At 40.6% G+C, this 22,359-nt stretch overlaps 1 protein-coding gene across 1 annotated transcript in view; it reads right to left on the minus strand.

The window, feature by feature from the left end:
• Positions 1–22,359, minus strand: part of LOC105990779 (lipid phosphate phosphatase-related protein type 1) — a 118,227-nt gene that overhangs the window by 5,995 nt on the left and 89,873 nt on the right. The window contains exons 4-6 of the mRNA XM_013023260.1: positions 8,504–8,754; positions 4,591–4,767; positions 197–328 (exon numbers count right to left, since the gene is read on the minus strand). Of these exons, the coding sequence (XP_012878714.1) occupies positions 197–328; positions 4,591–4,767; positions 8,504–8,754 (560 nt within the window). The remainder of the gene's footprint in view (positions 1–196; positions 329–4,590; positions 4,768–8,503; positions 8,755–22,359) is intronic.

Raw genomic sequence — 22,359 nt, forward strand, 5'->3', positions numbered from 1 at the left:
TTTGTGATTGCAAAGCACCTGAGCAAATTCAGAACTACTTGAGGGAGGTGGTGAAGACTTCTTTCTCAAGGGTCTTTACAATGAACCAGAGTCTTACTGACGCTGACTGGATTCAGTGATATCCTCTCTCCAGGGGGAGAACCGATCACAAGGTTTAAGCCCATAGGTTTGGTTCCCTAAAACCACAGTACTATACCTGTGCACTTAGGGTTTCCAGAGGGCTCTCTATCCTTGGGAAAGCCATGAGGGGGACTCCACGGGGATCCTCAGGTTTGGGTTTGGAAGGAGATCCTTGTGTTCCTTTAAAGTTATGAACCACACACATTCCCTGTAGGAAGAGGGGAAGAAAATACCACATTCAGCCTATAGCCACCACTGTCTGGCCATCAAGGAGAACAGCAGGCTTTCCTCTCGGCATAACACTGCTACAGTGACTTCTGTTCTTTCAATGAGGAGGCAGACATAAGGGAAAACTTGAGGAAATCTATCTGCTGAGCACATCTTAAGAGATACAGAAGCATCTACTTACTTACGAGATGGCAAGGACAATCCATCCACTCCATGGATGTGTGTCCTTCGCTGTCAAGGACAAATTGGAATACCTACCTCATCCATTGGCAACCATTCAAGATGATAAATGTAAATCATTTCCTAATAAAAGAATATTTCTTGAGGATGATTATATGCAATGCACTATCCTCATCTCACCTAACTCACCCAACAACTTCCAGTAGTAACAAGAGATATAATATTGTCACCCCTAGGCTGGATAAGAAAAGTTAGGTAACTTTTCCTAGATTACCCAGAGGTTTAAACTCCACAGTCCCTACAGCACTCCACCACACCATCCTGCTTCGTTGTTTTTCCACAAGTGCCAAACACATTAACCAAATGGGAACTCAGTCAGCTGAGCAGCTGTTGGCTGCTCTCTAACTTCTGCCTAAGATGACCCTCCTCAACTTGTGGGACTACTATTACTTGGGGTTAAATAATTTGCTTTTTGAAATTGCTGTCATTAAAACCGTCGTCTATAAAGTGTAACTCAACTTTCTGTATTTTATGTCAGAGTCATAACCACTGGGTTTTCTCTCGTTTTTTTTTTTTTATTTATTCCCCATTTTCTTTGCTCCTGTTGCACTAGGAGAGTTTAAATGCTCTTACAATTTCTTTCATGATTTTGCATTTCTTCATGATTTTGCAGATAGTTTTACAATCTTTTCCACCAATCTTCAGTCCATACGGAATACTTATGTAAACACTCTTTACCTTGATCACCCTATCTTGCTTTACAACTCCGCTTAAACTTCTTATACTTGGGGAATGCAAGGAGGGGAGACATGGAGGCCTTTGAGGGACCCAGGTGTAGCTTTCTTCTTTATTTTTTCATCGGTCATGGGGCTTGAACTCTGGGGTTGGGCGCTGACCCTCAGCTCTTCAGCTCAAGGCAAGTGCTCTATGCTTGAGCTACAGCACCACTTCCAGTTTTCTGGTGGTTAACTGGAGATAAGAGTCTCATGGACTTTCCTGCCTGGGCTGGCTTTGAACCGTGATCCTCAGATCTCAGCCTCCTGAGTAGCTTGGATTACAAGTGTGAGCCACAGGCACCCAGCTATAGCTTCATTCTTATTGATGGGTGACTCTTAGTAAGTTATTTACTGTGAGTCCCACATTCCTCATCTATAAAATGAGGACATAAAATATTGCTAGGACTCCCTTGGAAATACATGCCTCCATGCATACCCTTTATCAACTAATTTTTGGTCTTTTACCTCTATTACTCATCATATAAAATATAAACATGTGAAACAATACTGCACATAGGAAGCCAGAATGCTGCCCTGCTCGATTTTCTGTTTATGTCTTTCCCCATTTCCTCTCCAGACCTCTGCTCTGGAATGCCTCCATGACTTCCCCCTACTTCCTTTCCCCACATCAGTGTGTGTAGGCCTGGGATGTCTGTGTGTGTGTGTGTGTGTGTGTGTGTGTGTGTGTGTGTGTGTGCACGCGCGTATGCACGTGCAGAAGGGATGCTCTTTCCCAAGACAGGGAAAGTCAACAGCAGCTCTGACTCGTGGGTGAAGGTCATTTAAGGAAAGTAAACTTTGACAGCAATTGAGAAATCACTTAAAAACAACATAAACCAAAGAGTAAGTGGACTGGTGGGAAACAAGAATGCAAGGTACTGAGAGAAAACAAGCGTAATGTTAAAGCAAGATTTGTATGTGGAACGTTGATATTATGTCATTTGCAGAGCAATCGATGATTGTGAACATTGTGTTAAGTGATGTAAGTCAGGCCCAGAGAAACAAAGAACATATGTTTTCTTTCATATGTAGAAGCTAGATCTAACTTATAAACATAGATAGGCTTATATGCATGCACACATAAATATATTAACTAACGTATGGTATATGCAAGGAAGAATTCCAATGGTATAATTCCTTTGAACAACTAAGCTTACAGTCTAGCAAAAATGAGTATCAGGAAGCTGGTACGTGAGTTTTCTGGGGGCTAGGTTTGTGATCTCAAGGGTAGGGGAATAGACAAATGAAGAGAAGGGTAAAAGAATGCACCCATCATATTTAATGTACGTTTGTGAAAATGGAGCTAGGAACATTGAAGGGAAGGTGAAGCTGGGTGAGTGGGAGAAGATGGATGGAAAGGGCAACATTGACCAAGATGTATTATCCTCATAAAATGACACGTTAAATTAAAACCTCTTCATCTAACCACTTAAAAAATAATTTATAGGGGCTGGGACGGTGGCTCAGTGGTAGAGTGCTTGCCTTGCATGCATGAGGCCATGGATTCGATTCCTCAGCCCCACATAAGCAGAAAAAGTTGGAAGGGGCACTGTGGCTCAAGTAGTAGAGAGTTAGCCTTGAGCTGAAAAGCTGAGGGACAGCGCCCAGGCCCAGAGTTCAGGCCCCACGTCTGACCCTAAATAAATAAATAAATTTATAAAAAGTAAGTGTGAAAACTAAAAGGGAAATACATAGGCTTTCTCAGACATCCCTAAAAAAAACACCATGAAATAGCTTGAGTCTGTCTAAAGTGTGCTTTCTCTTAAGTCACATGTAGCTGGCTCTAGATCTGATTGATGGATGCCAACATTGTTTGCATTTTCTTTTGAGCCTAATTTCCTTTATGTACCAGTGATCTCCCTTGGCAGATGGTCTTTAAAAAAAAATCACATCTGTTCTTTCCCCTCTTTTCTAAAACATTCGGCAGGAAGTTAGTATATCAATATCTGAGAACCATTTAGGCATATTTTTTTGAAACTTTACCCTGGAAATTCGCAGATAATTTCAGGCCCTCATCACGTTTCATCACAAAGAGAAAGGCTGGACTCTTCAAAGACATGAATCATAACAGAGCTTTACAATCAGTGTCGGGAGACAGGTATGTGTTTTATGTGTGCTTCTTAGTGGGGAAGGAAGTTGGGGTGTCAGTTAGAGGCTAGGATAGGCATATGTGTATTTTGTATGTTAGGGAGGACTGGGAGGAAGGAAGGAAAAGGAGCTAAGTCACATGACTACAAAACCAGTCTGGGTGCAATTCCAGTTGTAAGGGGACATGGATCATAAGGCATAGTAGGTGTGAGGTTCTTTTGAGACTGTGATGGCTCTTTTTCTCCTTACATAGACCAGATTGTTGATAGGGGACTTCTTTCAGGAAAAATATAAGAGTTTTCAGGCCTAGTGATTTACTGTAAGTCCTTTGGGCCTATTGTAAGAAGGAAAAAATCTTTGAGGATTCAAAAAAAAAATCCCTGCACAACCATAGTATACCCATGGAACAGAATATGACACTATAGGTACCACAATTGGGTTACTGATATATTCTACAACATGAGTGCATCTTTAAAAATAATTATACTAGATAAAATATTCCAGAACAATGATATGTATGATATGATTCTTTTGGCTATATCTCTTGGCCAAATTTTTATCAAATGGGACACTTTACACGTCAGTGATTATTACATACCAATCACATCTCAATGGTGATGTGTAAAAAGAAAAAAAAGATTAAAAGAAGGGGTGAAGCTGGCTCCCAAATTCTTTTTTTTTAAATTTTTTATTGTGAAAATACTGTACAGAGGGGTTACAACAATTACATTGGGCAAGATATTGAGTACATTTCTTATCAAGCATTGTAGCCTCCTCCTTTGTTTCCAAATTCTTAAGTTAAACAGAAGGATGTGCATACTGTGTTGGCTCATGAGTCCTGGGAGGGGAGAGGACTGGTACCTGCGTTGCCAGTGCTCTGTCCTCTGTACTTCACAGGGAGACACCGAGCTTCTGATCGCAAATACTTCCAGGTGCCCTGGATGGAGTATGTCCAGACCCAACCCCACCTCAGAGGTGAAGGAAGTATTCCTTCTTTCTTGAGAAAATCCTCTCTGACACTGCAAAGGTGTTTTAGATTCATCCTTTCAGAAAGGGTTGCATAACACTTAGAGAATGAGAATTGCAAGAGGGAGACAGACACAGACTGTGAAATCTGGACTTCCCACTCACCGTGACCCTCGCTAGCCCCCACTCAGTGAGTAAGAAGGAAGAAAGGAATCACAGCAAGCTGACCTACCAGGAACAGAGCCACTGCAGTGCCCAGGATGAAGCCCGCGATCACATCCGAGCAGTGATTCCGGTACTCCGAGACCCGGTTTAGACCAGTCAGGAAGGCTGTACAGAGAGTCCCCAGGCACAGCACCGGCTTGGCCAGTCGACTGCTCTTTGTCTTGATTGTGCTTGTGATGTACATCTGGAGAGGAAGAAATGCCAGGGAGTGACCAGACCGTTTCTTCCTGCTGGGGTGGACCCGTGTATGCACGGACAACACCGGATACATGAGCAGAGGTCCAGCCAAAGCAACTCCTTTTCCATGAGCAACTCCACTGAGTTGCCTAGCAACAAGTTTAAATAGGAAAACTAGTGCAGCAATGCCACTGAACAGATACACCTCAATCACTCCTCTCTAGTTTAGTGAACATGGGAAGAGAAGTTATGCTGTTGTAAAAATGATTGGGTTTAGAACATGCCACAAATTAGAAGATGGTTTGGGGTTACTTGGAAAACCATGAAAGAAGCTTAAATTAAAAAAAATCCTCCCATGAGAAGGAATTTTAAGGTAGAGAAGGCCAGTTACAACAATAATTTGACTTATGGTACCCGTAATTCTATCTGCTTCTCTGCACACTTTACGGCAATAATGCAAAGTGTTGACTATTTGGTGGACTGAAACAGAACGGTCCAATCACTGATATCAAACAGATGGTAGTTGTGCTGAAGTAAAGATTCCTCATTTCTTGGGACATCTGTGCTCCCTGCCTTTATTTACTCCAAGGAGTTTGAAAATATTAAACTTTCCTGTGTGTACCACAACATGCAAAAGGGTTGGAAGAGTTGAACGAACTAAAGCATAGTATGACATGTAAGATGTGGGCTGTTATTAGTACTTCATCATGAGAAAGTATTTGAATGTATTTCTGATGGTAGAATTAGGAAGATGGGCAAATCACCACTAGAGGGCATCATTGGTCCATCATTGCTGAACAGATGGGCTCTGTTTAGTAACTCTTGATACTTAGATCATGGCATCTAGCATGTTCACATGGTCTGAGCACACATGTGTTCAAATAGATGCACTTTACAACATTACAATGGACACCTGAATTTCCTAGAAAGAGGTTTTTAACACTAATATGAAGACTGAGAAATAGGAATCTTCATTCTATGTTACAGATGCTCTACAAACACATTGCTGGATCAAAGTTACATAAATTGCATCCTATTCTGAGACCATATGGGAACTAATGATTAAAATGTTTACAATGTATGTTTAGCTTTTTGTGCTCTGGTATTGCTTTGTAATTCATCCCTTGTAAATCTTTTCTTTAAGAGCATGAACTATTTAGAGTTTGCCCAGTTTTAGCTGGTAGCAAGGATATTGTGGAGTTTCTCTTTTGATTTTTACTTGTCACACAATAATTGTAAAGATTTATGATGTTTCAATGCACATCCACATTGTGTAATGATCAGCTACTGGTAATTAGCATATCCATCATTCCGGCGTAATAAGAACTTAACACCTAAGCAGGCTCGAGGATATCTGGGGTCAGACCCTTTGTCCTAGAGGGGAGTGTGATTTGCATCAGGTTGAATACAAACTCCAAATGTGTGCTTTTGCAGCCCCTGTCCCAGTGAGGTTTATGTCTCATTTATTAATAAGACTGGTTTAAGTAATAGATTTTTTTTTTTGGCCGGTCATGGGGCCTGAACTCTGGCCATGGGTGCTGTCCCTCAGCTCTTCAGCTCAAGGCTAGCGCTCTACCACTTGAGCCACAGCGCCACTTCCAGCCTTTTCTGTTTATGTGTTGCTGAGGAATCCAACACACAGCCTCATGCATGCTAGGCAAGCACTCTACCATTGAGCCACCTTCTCAGCCCTCTAGATTTGTTTTTTATGCTGAAATCATGAAACTTAATTTCCTACAGCAGTGATTTGAATCTGATAAAAGTACAAGACAAGAGTACACCACCTTATGCAAATCAGGTTCTACATAATTTAGGACAAATCAATATCTTAAAAATGGAAAATAGACTGAATGTCTCAGAGGGTTTCTTTGCTTAGAAAAATATCCACGTAAGTTTTTTTTCTTTTTCTTTGGTAAAGAAGTCAAAACAAGTGACAATTTGTTTGTTTACAAACAAATTTGTATTCACACTTCCTTAACCTTGGGGCAGCTGAAATAAGGACACAAATGGTTTGTTCTTTCTTGCTATTGTTTATAACATATTTCTAAGGTACTACGGGATTTTTTTTTGTTGCCTTATATGTCCCTCCTCCACGGTATAACCCTGTTTTCACTGTATTTGATGTTGGTATAATTTGGGCAGGGGAAGGGAAAAAGCAAATTGTTTAAATAGGAACACAGGTTGACCCATTGCAACAATGAGATGTACAAGATGCTATGTCAAAAAATGAACTTTACAATTTAGGCGGGGGGCAGGAGAGGAGGAGTGTAGTTGTGGAGGTGGGAGGGAAGGGATTGTAGGGGAAAAACAAAGGAGGAGGCAACAATTCTTGATAAGAAATGCACTCATTACCTTGCTCATGTAACTGCAACCCCTCTGTACAGTATTTTCACAATAAAAAACTTATTTAAAAAATCAGGTAGACCATAAGAAACCGTCATCCTGTAGATGAGATGCTGGAGCAAAAATGGAACACAAAGGTACTACCTGCCCTACGTTGTGTGAAAGAGAATATTCACCATTATTTTATTTTATATTTTTAAGCTAATACTGGAGATTGAATTCAGCATTTCTTGCTTAGCTTTCTTGCTGATAGTTAGTGCAACACCTCAACCATGCCTCCAGTCCAGATTTGTGCTAGTTAAGTGGAGATAAATGTCTTCTAGACTTCCCTGTTAGGGCTGGCTTTGAACTGTGATCCTCTAGATTTCAACCTCCTGAGTAGCTAGGATTACAAATGTGAGCTGCTGGGTGTGTGAAGCTCATGCCTTGTTTTAAATGCTGCTGCATAGATTGGGCCTGTAGTTAGCACCATTGTTCCAGCTTTGGAGCCATGGGAAGAACCCAGATCCCTCAGAGACGGAGAGGGCCTCCTGCAGCTATGGTCTTGTAGACATGTATTCTAAATATAAGAGAGGGAGTGTTTCTGACCAATAGCTACTTCAGTGGGTACATGTATGTGACTCTTACCAGTCCTATTAGCATGTATGCCTTTAAAATGACCTTGCTGCTTCTGTGTTCTTGGGCTTAAGGGAAGCACAGATCAGAGAAAGGTGAAAGGTGTCCCTATCCAACATGGATACAGTCAAAAGGCAGGGAAATAAGTCCATTGTTTCTTCTCTACTAAGAGCAAAAATGTTCAAGAAAACCTTACACCCTAATGAGATAGTCAAGGCGGTATGATCTAGAGGCGCAGTGTGACATGAACTCTGGGGTATTGGTGTTTTAGGATCACACACCTCTTCTAGTAAATTGATGAAGTGTCAGGAGAAGCAAAGCAAGGATGTGTAACCCCCTGGTCAGTTTGCACAGAAAAAGGGCAGCCATTTACCTAGGGCCACATTTGTAGGCCAGTGTGAGAAAGGTGGGATCTTCTGAACCTTGGCCCAAACTGGCAAAGAGTGGATGATAAGACAATCCCCATCCTGATTCCAGGAGTCTCGATCTCAGCTTTACTGTGAGTTCCTAGTTATCCTCCCAGCATGATTTCTGCACATACCTAGGGAATTATCAAGGTTTATCTGCAGAACTAACATCCCTGGAATATGAGATCAGGATATGATACTGGAATGACGGAAGTGAGGTTGGGACATTGTAACAATAGCACATGTGCCTCAGGAGAAACACGTCATACATGACTTGAAAGACCACTTGCAAACGACAGGGTAGTAGTTGGAGGTAGGGGTGTGTGCACATCCCAGCAAAACCTCAGCTTCAGGGCAATAGGAGACTTGAACACTCACCGTGGCATATAAGGCGGAGTAAATGCTCAGAGCAGCATGCTTGGAGGGAAAAGATCTCCGAGCCTTTTCTATAACTTCCAGGTCCCCAGTGCAAATGTTCCCATTGTTGATGAACTGGTGGTGTGCCCGGCAGTCTGAGCTGGTATAGTTTGGCTTGCACACTGTCAGGAAGTATGGTGTTAGGTGTCCAGTGACCACTTGTCCAGCATTTACAAAAATGTCAGTAGCAAACAGTCCAAATGCAAACACCCCTGTAAAGAGATTGAAGAGAGTTCAGTGCATGCAATTCCTGACCAGTTTCTCCCCTGAGAAGAAAGAGCAGTTAAGAGTCTGTGATGATCCATCACAAAGATTCTAAGAACATCCCACCTTTAAGAATGCCTCCCATCTTTATCTTCCCAGGGAAGGAGCCTGCTTCTCAAAGCCTCCTTTCCACTAGCCTAGGCAAACAGTCTATTGTTGGTGTTTTATTGTTTGATGTAAGTAATTCAGAAGTAGCATATTCTAATGGGAAGGATTTGAATTTTGGCATGTCATAGACCTGGGCTTCAGTCTCCCCTTTGGTGAGCCAATTACAGTAAACATTGTTTACCTTCTTTAATCCTTGGTACTCTTGGTAGAAAACTGGAGGGCAGATAGTGGAGAAGATGAACGAAGACACATGTAAAATACCCAGTAAGGTATCTTGTTTTAAGTAACTATGCAACATCAGGTTTCTTTCTATAGAAAATAATTTTTCCCTGCTCTTATACAAGAAAATAAATATTCCTACGAGGAGTAATCCGTAACAGCATGGTACGTGACTATGGTAGATAAGCGTTTTCAGAGTGTTAATGCCTATAAAGGTAAACAAGAAATATTCTCCACATTTGATTCCTCCAGAAATTTGAACATTTTATCTGATGAGGGGTTCAGAAAATGAGACTATAGGAAAAGTCATGCTAGTGGTATTTGAATTATTTACAATATTACTGCTGCAGTGAATTCCCGCCCACCAACTAGCTTAACACAAGATAAATAGGTCATCACTGAGCTCTGGAAGTAAGAAACCCAACGTCAGATTTCACCAGGCTACACTCAAGTTGTTGGCAGGCTGAGTTCCTTCTGAAAGTGCCACAGGACCATGCATGCCTGGCTGTTTCTAGCTTTTACAAGTGCCCTCCTTCCTCATGTTATGGCCTCTTTCCAACTTTCACACAATTCCAACATCTGCTTCCATCCTCACACCTCCTTGCGCCCTGACCTCCTGGCTTGTCTTCTTAAAAGCACCCTTGGGATTATATGTCCTCCATCTGGATAATCCAGGATAATCTGCTCATGTCAAGAGTCTTAACATAATCACACCTGACAATTCCCCTTTGGTCCTATAAGGTAATGTATTCAGTTTCCAGGAACACGGCTGTCTTCTGGTGAGGGGGAGAGGGAACTTCTTTTCTGACTTGGTTATTTGGCTGAGAACTCTGCGTGTGGGGGGCACCTCTAGATTTTAATCTTCTCTGTGGTAAATTTCACAAGATCAGCATCAACAAAAGTCTGATTATGGAAAAAACAGAATACTTTCCTTTAAGATTATTTTTGGCAGATAGAGGAAAGCATAAAATTGTGCCTATTTATGGGGTATCAAGTGGTATTCCAACATGTGTATATTGGGTTATGTTTAAATCAGGCTACATACATCAGTGTCTTCAAATATTGGTTATTTGGTTACAGTAAAAATATTTAAACCCTTGTTTTCTAGTTACAATGTAACACACGATTGTTCTCTCTGGTCACTGTACTGTGCAATGAGCAGAATATCCTATTTGTTTTGAACTAAAATTTAGTTCATATTAATCTGCATTTCCTCACCCCTCACTTCCTGCCACTCTCTCCTGATGCTGGTAGCCATCAGTCAACTCAATTTCAATGAAGTCAACTGTTTTTGATTCCACTTAGATGTGAGATTCACTTAGCATTATTTTTTCTAGTTCCATTCACCTTGTCAAAAATGGCAGAATTTAATTCCTTTCTTTAATGGCTGGAGAGTATCCCATGACAAATAGGTACCACAGTTTTTTTGTCCATTTATCTGTTGATGGACACTTAGGTTGTTTCTATCTCCTTGCTATTGTGAGCAGTGGGAGTGCGGAGCTAGCATTGAGATACTGATTTTATTTCTTTGGGATATATACCCCAAAGATGGTATTGCTGGATCATATAACCGTTCTACGTTTTGCTTTTTTTTTTTGAGGATCCTTCCTACTATTTTCCATAATGGAAATTTATATTGACAGCTGTCAATTTATATTGCCATCTATTTATATTGACAGCAACAGTAAGCAAAGGTTCCCTTTTCTTTTACACCCCGACGATCCTGTTACCTTAAAGGTGACAGGCCACAACCATTCTTAGTTGTCATTCTGAGTTGTTTTCCCTGATGATTCTGTGATGTTCAGCCTCCTTGGCTTTTTGTCTTGTTTTAAAGAAAGGTGGACTGCCACGGGTAGCACTTCATTTGGGATGTGTCTGGACGCTGTCAACCCCATATCGTCTGTGGACTTTGAGATCCTCTCTGGATGTTTTACCAGGGGATCATTGTTATTCGTATACCTTGACTGAAAAATGATAGTTCAAGGGTGTGGCTTTGAGAGGGTTTTATATGGAATGGGGAGGGTGGAAGGTGACATCTGGGAAGCCAGATCAGCTGAAGGAGCCCTGGGATCGCTGGGGCGACAGATGTAGCCAGCTCCTCCCTCCTATCCATTCATATACTTGCTGGCCCTTGAATTTGTCCAATAGAATTCATTATAGGAAGTTTTGCTGTGAATTATTTCAAAGCCTATTCTTTCTATCTATTAAATAAATGATGCTAAGCCTGGCCCTGGTGGCTCATGCCTGTCATCCTAGCTACTCAGGAGGCTGAGATCTGAGGATTGCGGTTCAAAGCCAGTACAGGCAGGAAAGTCCATGAATCTCTTATCTCCTATTAAGCACCAGAAAACTGCTAGTGGTGCTGTGGCTCAAGTGGTAGAGCACTAGCCTTGAGCTGAAGAGCTCAGGGACAGTGTCCAAGCCCAGAGTTCAAGCCCTATGACCAAGAAAAAATAAAAATAACTAACTAAATAAATAATGTTAAATATATCAAGAGAGGCTGACTAGAACCAGGTCTATAAGGGATGCAGAGATAAAAAGAGCTTTTTAAGTGCAGTGGCAGGAGAAGTTTCCAAGTGTGAGAACCAGCATTAACCCCTATGTCCAGAATATGCTAGGGTTTTAATTACATTTCTGTCCAATTTTGACTCCCCTATTCAATGTCTTGAATCCGAAAATGGTGCTGATTTCAGCACCTCAACGTTAATCTATTGTAATAGAAGGGAAAACACATTTGGCTGAAATCTTCATCCAGTTTCGGTTTGATTGGTATTGATTGCTATAATTTTCCTTTCTGTGGCTTTGCCAGAACATGCTTTATCACAATGAGAGCCGGCTCTTTTAATAACTTCAGCTAGCTTCTACTTACAGGCTCTGACCCCTGGGTACAGGCATCCATTGATCATGCCTGGCAGTTTTCACCCCCGGGTTCTTGAAGTCCGAATGCCTGGAAAATTTTTACATTCTCAAGCAAGATTTTCAAAGGCCAAGTCTCTGGCTTTGTCAAAGAGCCATCAGTTTGTCTAGACATCCTTTTCCAGGAAATGAAGATAATGTATGATTTATAAAAGGAAAGGTGACAGTATTTTCCTCCAGAGTTGCATCTGTCAGAAGTGCCTTTAGTCAAGGCAGGTTTGTTCTTCTCGAGAGGAAGGATTTCTAGGCTCCTTGGATCAGTGTCTGAAATGCCAGCTTGGTGGCCAAAATCATTCTGTGACTGATAGCTCTTGCCTTCCCTGTCCTATGTGCCCTGGCTGAGCATTGCTTCTCTCTACATCCTCTAGATGGAGTCCGCTTCTCCAGATGGGTTAACGGCATCTACTTTCCTAACACTTTGTGTGTGTGTGTGTGTGTGAAAATACAATACAGAGGTATTACAATTACATGGGCAAGGTAATGAGTACATTTCTTATCAAGCATTGTTGCCTCCTCCTTTGTTTCCCCTTCCCATTCCTTCCCATCCCTCCCACTCTCCCCCCCCCCAACATTTCTTGTGGTGCATTTGATCTAGCCTGAGAAAGGCTAGAAATCCTTTACTTGGGGAGCCCAACTTCCTGGCCCAGGCCATGCTAAGGGACAGTAAAATCTTCCATGGTGACTGTAGATGTAGCATCAGATCACATGGAGGTTTGGTAAAGAAGTCTAGACCACTCCCCCTGCTACCTAACCCTGAATTCTTTATAAATGGTTTTGTAAGCTTCAGAAACTAAAAAAAAAAAAGCTGGTTTTTTCCTTAGAGTCTTGGTGAAGTACCATTTATGGTGCCTTGTATTGTGAAGTATGATTTAAAGGATTTAAAAAAAATAACTATGTGTCCTAGCTTAATGGCTAAAATTCTGTAAGAGGGGGATCCTGTTCTGTGGAATGTTAACCCATTTATCATTCTTATGCTCCTTGCCCCACTGGTTCTATTTGTCTTATGCCTCCAGTTCCATCAACAGCCCTTCCTTGCTTCAGTGGAGCTGATTGCATTTCAGAAGGGAATTCTGAATTTACGGCAGTCACGAGGCTTAAATATAAAACATTTCACCAGAGCTGCGTGTTTGAGACATTCACTGCTGCTATTGTTTCTTCGTTTGTTCCAAACTCTGATTCATGGCAAGAAGGATAAGAAAACTGAGTTTCTAAAATCAGCCACAGAGTTGGGTGCTGGTGGCTCCTGCCTGTAACCCTAGCTACTCAGGAGGCTGAGATCTGAGGATCAAGATCCAGAGCCAGCTCAGGCAGGAGAGTCCATGAGACTCTTCAGTTAATTAGCAAAACAAAACAAAAACAAAAAAAAACCTGGGAGTTGAGCTATGGCTCAAGTGTCTAGAGCACCACCCCTGAACAAAACAGCTAAGGTAAAGTGTCAGGTCCAACACAGAGCAGAGAGGATGCGAATGAGAATGCTCCAGGAGGACAGCCAGGCCAGATCTTGCTGATGGAGTGAAGGGGAAAGGCATTTCTGTGCTCCCTGCCTTGGTGGTGGCATCAGGCCTTCGGGGCTGGGTGATCAAAATCTTCAAAATGACATTTCAGACATGCAGAGGGAAGTGTGTTCTGTGCCTTTCAGGATACAGCTCAAGAGCCCTGCAAAACTCTTTTTTATATGTTTTATTGTAAAAATACTGTACAGAGGGGTTACAGTTCATGAGCGAGGTAATGAGTACATTTCCTATCGAGCATTGCTACCTCCTCCTAGAGACCTGTCACATCCAACTTGGCCGGAGAGCAACAGAGTGACAGCAATGGCTGAGGGGAGGAAGGTTTTCAAGTGGGGAAAGAAAAAGCCTGAAATTAGGACAAAGAGATTTGGCATCTACCAGTGATGCCCATCATACCTGTCCTGATGACACAGGTCATCAGAAGAAACTGTAGTGTGTCCTTTCTTTGTGATCAAAAAGAGCTGACACTTGCAAGCCAAAGCATGAAGAAAGAGCAGGAGGAAAGTTTTGAAATCTCCCGTTTCATTCCCAGGCTTTACCTGGACCTCTCTAATTTCAGATACCATACCCTGTTGGTCAAGCTAGGATCTTCCATCACCAGTATCTTAGGATGTGAAATGAAATGCTGAGACCCAGTTCTTCTGCAGGATCAGGGCAGGGAGGGCTCCAGTGCTTTTCCTTCCAGAGTGGCAGTATATGCTGATGATCTTGGAAGCCATTGAAAATTGGTAAATGATTAATAGGGCTTATTCCCAGACTCCTTTAGAACCAGGCAAGACACATATCCAGACTGCTGGGTGCTGAGAAGACTTCTCTCCATATAGACACATTTCATCAGGAAGCCCAGATCCAAGTAGCCACAATCATAAGCAGGGATTGGTGAGGGAAGGAGGGAAAGAAAGAATGACATTTCTTTCATCCTCAAATAGCCTGTGACCTTGGAGGTGGTACCTCCAAACGGAAGACCGAATGTTTTATACTAGGTTATGAATGCCTTATTTTCCAGTTAAAATTGAACCTTGTCAACCACCTGTCATACTAGATTGTCTCTCAGCTATTCACTAAAATATACATGATGTCTGAAAATATACATGATAAGGGGGTGGGTACTGCTGACTCTAGCTAGCTCTGCAGCGAGCAAGGGCTTCTGTCATTGTGGTAGCAGTAGTAGTGAGAAGTATGAAGTGCTTGTTCTCTGGCCAGTCAGTGGTATAGGCCTGGATGCTACATGAGAAAAAGTAGTAGCAGGAACCACAGCTCTCCCTTTCCCAATGGCAGAATAAGATCAGACAAGGTGCCAGGGTGACTGGCAGCAGAAATTATGCAGGGGAGGAACCGTGTTGCTCCTCTTTGCTCTTACTGTGGTACTGGCCAACCAAAAGTACAGTCAGTCTCAGCTGAAGCCAGCCATGCATCCCCAGAGTTAGGGTAAGAGCTGGAGCACCTCCTCACTGGCCTGTGAGCAGGGCAGTAGCAGAATTGCAGTGCTTACTCCCTGCTGGTGCAGAGAACAGGTACAATGAGAATCACGTGACTGTCTGCCTTCCGTTGAAGTTCAATGGGGCTGCCCACACCCTTGGTTTCAACCCTGGTTCTCAAGGATGGTGGTTTTTATTCCTTTCTATGTCACATTATTTGTCTCTCCCAGTGCAAGTCACAGTCATGTTGCTGAGTCAAGTTGGTTGTGCTAGGCAGTTATTCCCCCAAGCTAGGTCAGGGAAGTCCCAGAGATGTCCATGGAGTCCCAGAGATGGGGTTCTGGCCTCTAGGTAGTCCGAATTCAGATAATAGCTTACTTCACAACTTGGCTCCTGGCTACAGCACTCTGGTGGTTCATTGCAGATGATGTGAGATCCTTCTCCAAAGCAAGGTGACTGTGGAGATTGCAGGCTACTTATTAAAGGTGCTGTAAGCTCATAAGGATGGTGAAACTTTCCTGTGGCTAGAATTGCCAGCAGTGGCTGGGACTCTCACATTTCCCCTTCCCTCTTCTGGATCTGGAGCTAGGGCAGCAGACCTAGGCTCTTTCATTTTTCTTTCTATGCTGTTGTAGCAGGAGTCCAAATCTTAGTATGTTTTGTTTATTTATGCATTTTTGAAGACATCTTCAAACTGCCTTTCTGCAGGGCTGGCACCAGTTTACATTTCAACCAACATTGTAATAGGGTTCGTCCCCCCCTCACATCCCCACTGACGTTTGTTGTTTTTCCTATTCTTATTTCATTGTAAAGAGTGATGTACAGTAGGGTTACAGTTACCTAGGTCAGGTAATGAGTACGTTTCTTTTTGAACAGTGTCACCTCTTTCCTCATTTTCTCCCAGGTTTTTCCCTCTCGATCCCCCTTCACCAAGAGTTGTGCAGTTCATTTTCAACATCGTGTCTAGCGAGTTTTACTGTTGACTGAGTTCACCTTTTATGCCACCATTGCTATTGCTTTGAGGGCGATCTGGCTGCAACATCTGTCACCCCATTTATCGTCAGAGTTGATTCAGTTGATGTAGCTGGCTAGGCGGGTGTCCCCTCCCTCCCTCCAGTGCTCCAGAAGCTGCATACTCCATTGAAGAGGATGGCCATCCCTGATAGAGGAGGACTGGTCTTCGATCAAGGGATATGAGTAGCTGCGCTCCCCTGCTAGAATCTCCAAACAAGCTCTCAAGGTCCAAATCTTATGATGAAGCTCCATCTCTTTGTGCTTTTCAGAGCTTCATGGTACTTACTTCAATGTGCAAGTATATACCTGTTGATTATGTTCTTTCTTGTAAAATATACTTTAAAGAGTTCCTACATTGCAGAGTTGTTATTCAAATGATAAAAAGTTATGAACACACATTGTAAAAGTGATTTGTAAATAGATGTTACTACTGTCACTAAAGAATGTTGTTATTAAATTAGTTCTAAAATCAGATGAAAGACACCTATAACTCTAAAAAGCCAAGGCAAGAATGTTTGTTATTCAAGCTTTTATTAATAAAGCATTTTTTATACTGTGATCAGATTTCATTTTTTTTTCTTTAAATGCCCTGCACTTGTCATTGCTGTGACTACTAATCATGGAAAGTGAAGATGAAGATTAGTTACATAAGAAATATAAAAGGTAAACCACTTAAAACACAATAAATAACAAATGAAAAGGCAGTGGAATAGTTATTTTTAAGCCAATAAGTATGTCTTCTTCATTCTTCTTCTTGCAATACATCTCTTCTGTGTTTTCTTTAAGGTTTACTTCCTTTCTCAACCCTGCTAACTTATTTTTCTTTTTTGGGGCCAGTACGGGGGGGCTTGAACTCAGGGCCTAAGTGCTGGCCTTTAGCTTTTTCAGTCAAGGCTGGTGCACTGTCACTTGAGTCACAGCTCCACTTGTGGCTTTTTGCCAATTAATTGGAGATAAGGGTCTTACTGATTTTCTTGCCCTGACTGGCTTTGAACTCTGACTCTCAGATTTCAGCCTTCTGAGTAGCTAGGATCACAGGCATAAGACACCTTTACCTAGCACCCTTGCCACTTTCCACTTAGTGGCTGCTTAATCCTGCTTAGAAAAGGTGGATCCAAGTACTGGTTGGATAAAGAAGAAGAAAGGTTTCTAGAAGCAATGGTAACTTTTCCAAATGGAGAATTGAATATAGAAAATGTGTTATGGATGCGAACTAAACGTGGAGAGGAAAGTTTAATTCTCATCAAACCTAAAATCTGAATTTTTCAGAGGTCCTCCAGAATTCTTCAAGTCTTATTATTTGTTTATAATGTTCTGAAGCTGATGATCTAAATCACACAGTATTCCCACTCCTCCCAGTGCCATTGCTGGTAATCAGCACACACGGATCTGATGCTCTTATCTTCTGCATAATGCAGTTCGCAGTAAGTTTTGTTATGTCCTACCATAGTAATTTAAATAGATTCCCAAATACACATTGGCTTTCAAAAAAGTTAGAGAAAGCTTTGAAATTACCCTTTACTCAATGTTGGGAGCCATGTCAGGTGTTCAGAAAAGTGTTTTTGTACCCCAGTATGTACAAGTTTGTTGTGAAATAGTTAATAACTTTGAAAAAGACTTTAAAATTTAATTGTGTTCTTAAAGCCCGTGGCAGTAGTTCTCAGCTGAGGACCCTCAGCATGACAGGATGAAGTAGTGCAATGTGTGCAGACATTTGGGACACCAAATGTCAACCAAAGGCAGGGAATGGCATAGGTATCTGCTTATTAGAGGCCAAGGATGCTGTTATATATCCTGAAGTACACAGTGTATACGCCACTCCTGTGCAGAAAAAGAACTGTCCAGTATAGTTCTGTGGGTAACAAACACTACTTTATTCAGTTAACTTCACTGAAGTGTCACAATTCACACTGGCTAACCTTCAAAGTGCTAGATAAAGCAGTTATCTGCTTGGTTAGTCCTTTCATCTGAACAAAGAGGGTAGCCTATAAATGTGAGTGATGAGTAGGTTCTTTCAGAAAAGGGTCACTAGAGTCTCTAATAGCTCAGTACTTATAATAATTAGGGAAACCTGTAGAATTCTGGCTTTGGAGTCTGTTCAGGTGTAAATGGTTCACTGAGGATGACATTTAAAATAGAATAGAAATTTCCTGCACCCAGGGGAGCATCTGAAAGCACCTTCATCCCAACTTCTTGAGACCCAAGTAGAATCTGCTCCCTGGCTATGCTGTGGCTTGCAGAACCAGTATCCTTCCTCCTTCTAGATTCTTGAATCCCATCCACAGTGCTCTACAGGGAAGCACTAAACTAAAATTTGGTATCAAATTCATAGGGTCTAATAACTAGAGTTCCATCCCCCCCCTACTTTCCATCCTGAATCTTTCCGCCTGATCTGTGTAGCTGAAATTCAACTCTTGTTACTACTGTTAAATTCTAGAAATGTCTCTATCTGCTTTTGTCTGTTTATCTTGCCTTTCTCTTGACATTCTTCTTTTACAGTTTGGACTTAGGATTCAGAAACAAAGTTGGATGCCTGGAGGATGTGACTTACTTTTAGATGACTTAAGGGAGTTGAACTTCAGTGAACACATGAAGTTGACCCAGTTTTCTGGACATTTGATCCCCTGGGATTGTTTCTGTCTCAATTGTTCTTTCATTCACGTCACTGTTGACTCCAGACCATGCCCATACTATGGGAGCTTTCCTCTCCATTTAGAATACAGTGATTCCTTATTTCATTTTCTCAGTTACATTTGTCCACAACACATATGATCCAACAGGGTCTATGACTGACTTATTTTCTTTAATATCTGGCTTTCTCTACAAGAATATAAACTCAGAGTGAAAATTTTACTCCATTTGGTTGACTAATCGGTCTTCACAAATGATTCAGTACATGTTATAGATACTCAATCAATTATTGGTTGAAAATTGAATGAATACAACTAGTCCTTTGCCTATATTTCAATTATAAAAGCTAAATGAAAGCCCAAATACACTGATTAAACCAAATAAAGGTCATTTTTTCAAACTAAATACATTTAAATGACTTTGAAAACTCAGAAGAATTAATTCTCAAAAAGGCTGACATTAAACTTGTCTCCAGCTATCAATTCTTACAACCGTAAAACACCATGACCTTTGAAGCTGCATTTGAAATATTCATGCTTCATTGAGATCACATTTAATTTATGGCGATTAATTAGGGTTACATTAATTAACTGTTTACTATGGCATTTGATATTCTGTCCAGTGCTATCTAATTCCTGGACTTGACCTAAATGGCATAGTCTTGCTTAGTATTTAATTAAATTTTTACTGAAAATAGCATTAGAAACAATAATGAGATATTTATATGATAGTCAATGAAAAGACCTTAACGGAGGATTCTTGGAAGGTGGTGAAGTAGTGACAGGGAAAAGTCAGAGCTTCCTCTGATCAATTAAAGGTACAGGGAAATCCAGCTCAAGAGAAGACAGCAGGCAAATTATAAGTAGTCAGAATTTAGTCAATAAATATTAAATCTTAATGTCTGAAAGATGAGAAAAGGAAACAAAAATCCTAACCAATATGCAGAATAATGGCTTGGCCTTGATCCATGGCTTATCAGAAATGCTGGGCCACCATTGCCAAGCCAAGCTTGTGATTTTCTTCTCTCTCTCTCTGTCTCTTTCTCTCTGTCTCTCTCTCTCTGTCTCTGTCTCTGTCTCTCTATCTGTCTCTCTTTCCTTTATTTCCCTCCCTTCCTTCCTCCCTCCCTCCCTCTTTCCTTTCTTTCTTTCTTTTTTTCTTTCTTTCTTTCTTTCTTCCTTTCTTTCTTTCTTCTTGGCAGGCATGAAATATTTTCCAAAATAGACCATAAATCTAAAAGCATACATCATAAAGCAAGTCTTAGCAAATTTAAGAATGTTGAAATTACCCTTGTATCCTGTCAGATCATAATAAAATTAGAGCTAAATAACAAAAGATACCATAGAAAACACTCAAACTCATGGAGAGTGGAACAACACATTACTGACTGATCGGGGTCATTGAGGAGATAGGAAAGGAAATCCAAAAGTTCCTAGAATCCAGTGTAAACAAATACATAATGTACCAGAACCTGTGGGACACAGCTAAGGTATCTATAAGTTATAGCTGTAACTAAAAGTTATATAATTATAACTGTAAGTTTAGTTTATAGCTATGGGTATCTACATCAACAAATTAGGGAAATATCAATTAGCACTCTAATGATGCACCTAAACAAGTCAAATCTGAAACCAGTAGACAAAAAGAAAAGATTAGATCAGAAACAAATGAATTAGAAACTAAAAGAAGTATACAAAGAATCAAGAAAATAAAAAGTTGGTTTTTTGAACTATAAAAAGACAAAATGGATAAGTCCTTAGCAAACCTGGCCAAGAAAAAGAAAAAATCATTCAAATAAATAACATCAGAGAGGAAAATGGGACATCACAACAGATATGAGTGAAAGTCATATCTAACAAACTGGCAGAAATGCATGCATTCCTAGATAACATCAGTGTACCAAATTGAGCTAACAGGATTCAAACCACTTAAACAGATCCATTAGAAGTAATGAATAACTTATAGTCAAACCACACAGATATCAGAAAACTGGCACTTGAAGGTTGTGTATGTGGGGGGGGGGTCAAACAGAGGGGGTTAGACAAATGAAGAAAGGAAGGGAGAAAAATGTAGTCATACTATTCAATGTATACCCAATGAAACTAGAAAAATTGAGGGGAGGGGTTAGGTTGGGAGGGATGGGGGAGAATGAAGAAAGTGGGGATATCAATCAAGATGCATTGTACTCAAAAACTGATTTGTTGAATGGTGATCCTTTTGTACAATTACTTAAAGATAATACAAATATTATTAAAATAAAAATGAAAAGACTATAATAAGTAGCTTCTGTCTTAGAGGCTATTTTAACTGTTAATAGGCAGTTTAATCTCGTCATGTTTGCATCAGCATTTTTTTTCATTGACTCCAAAGAAAGCAGCTATTTCAGAAGGAAAGTCAATTTAGTATGCCTTCCATATGGCATGCAAACCAAACCTTTTCAATATTAAGTACAAATATAATCATTCATAATTGATACGTACAAGAATAGTTTACTGATTTGAATGAATTTGTGTGTGTGTGTGTGTGTACATGCATGTGTGTCTGTATTGTGTGCTGTCCCTTAGTTTTTTTTCTCAAGACTGGAACTCTACCTTTTGGGCCATGGCTCCATTTTTTACTTTTTGTTGGTGTATCAGAGATAAGAGTCTCAATGACTTTCTTGCCTGGGTTAGCTTTGAACCATGATCCCCAGATCTCAACCTCCTAAGAAATTAGGGTTAAAGGTAAATGACACCAGTGCTCAACTGAATGAGTAGAATTTAATGGAATCTAATATATCATATATATGTATATATATATATATATATGTAATTAGGAAAAGGTGGCTTCTTTATGTCTTTGTTGCTAACAATGTTATGCCATGGGTTTATCTTCCTGGAATGTAAATACGTGGATTGCTGTTGCCAAACAATGGGAGGCAGCGTTATGGAAGAGAAAGGAATATAGATGGGGGAAATTAGGAAAAGGAGAGGTCCAAAAACTTGTTAATTTGCTTACCTTTATTTGTACAAAATGTGGTAAAATTTGATAGCTCAATCTTTTCTCCCCTCCCATATATCCTGTAAATACCACCTCAGAAAATATACCATGGTTTAGAAAAGGGTAGATGAGTTCAGCTAAGAAGGATTATATTTAAGACCTACAAGACCAGTCATGCTTTCCCTAATGTGAAAAGAAAATTGGAGGAAATTTTATTGTTGGAATTCAACCTCTTCCATCAAGGTCAGTAAATATTAGCATTTGCTGGAGGAGATAGTTTAATTTAAACGTTTTCCCTTCCTATTTTCTCATTTAAAATTTGATTTGGGTCTTTGACATGGATCAGGGCTAGCTAATGAACACTAGAGAAAACAAGAGAGAGCTTGGGGGGCATTTTCACCTCTCCTCTCTATTTTGAAACCCCTCTAGTTGATCAATAATCATTATTTTGTCACACATACTTTTGTTTAGACAATTATACACATTCATGATTAAACAAATGGAAATTACAAGACAATATGAAAGCAAAACAAAATCATTCATACATTAGTCAATAACTAAAACGACATCAGTTAGCTTTCAATGTTAATTGAAAACCGAAACTTTTGTGTACACACACACACACACACACACACACACACACACACACCATACGAGATAGAATGTTGCTAGGCAGTCAACTCACAATCCTCTTGCCTTAGCTTCCTGAATGCTTTCACCACTATACACTAGCGGTATCTTTTTTTTGGGGGGGGGG

This window comes from Dipodomys ordii, unplaced genomic scaffold (genome assembly GCF_000151885.1).
Source record: "Dipodomys ordii isolate 6190 unplaced genomic scaffold, Dord_2.0 Scaffold67, whole genome shotgun sequence".
Lineage (NCBI taxonomy): Eukaryota > Metazoa > Chordata > Mammalia > Rodentia > Heteromyidae > Dipodomys > Dipodomys ordii.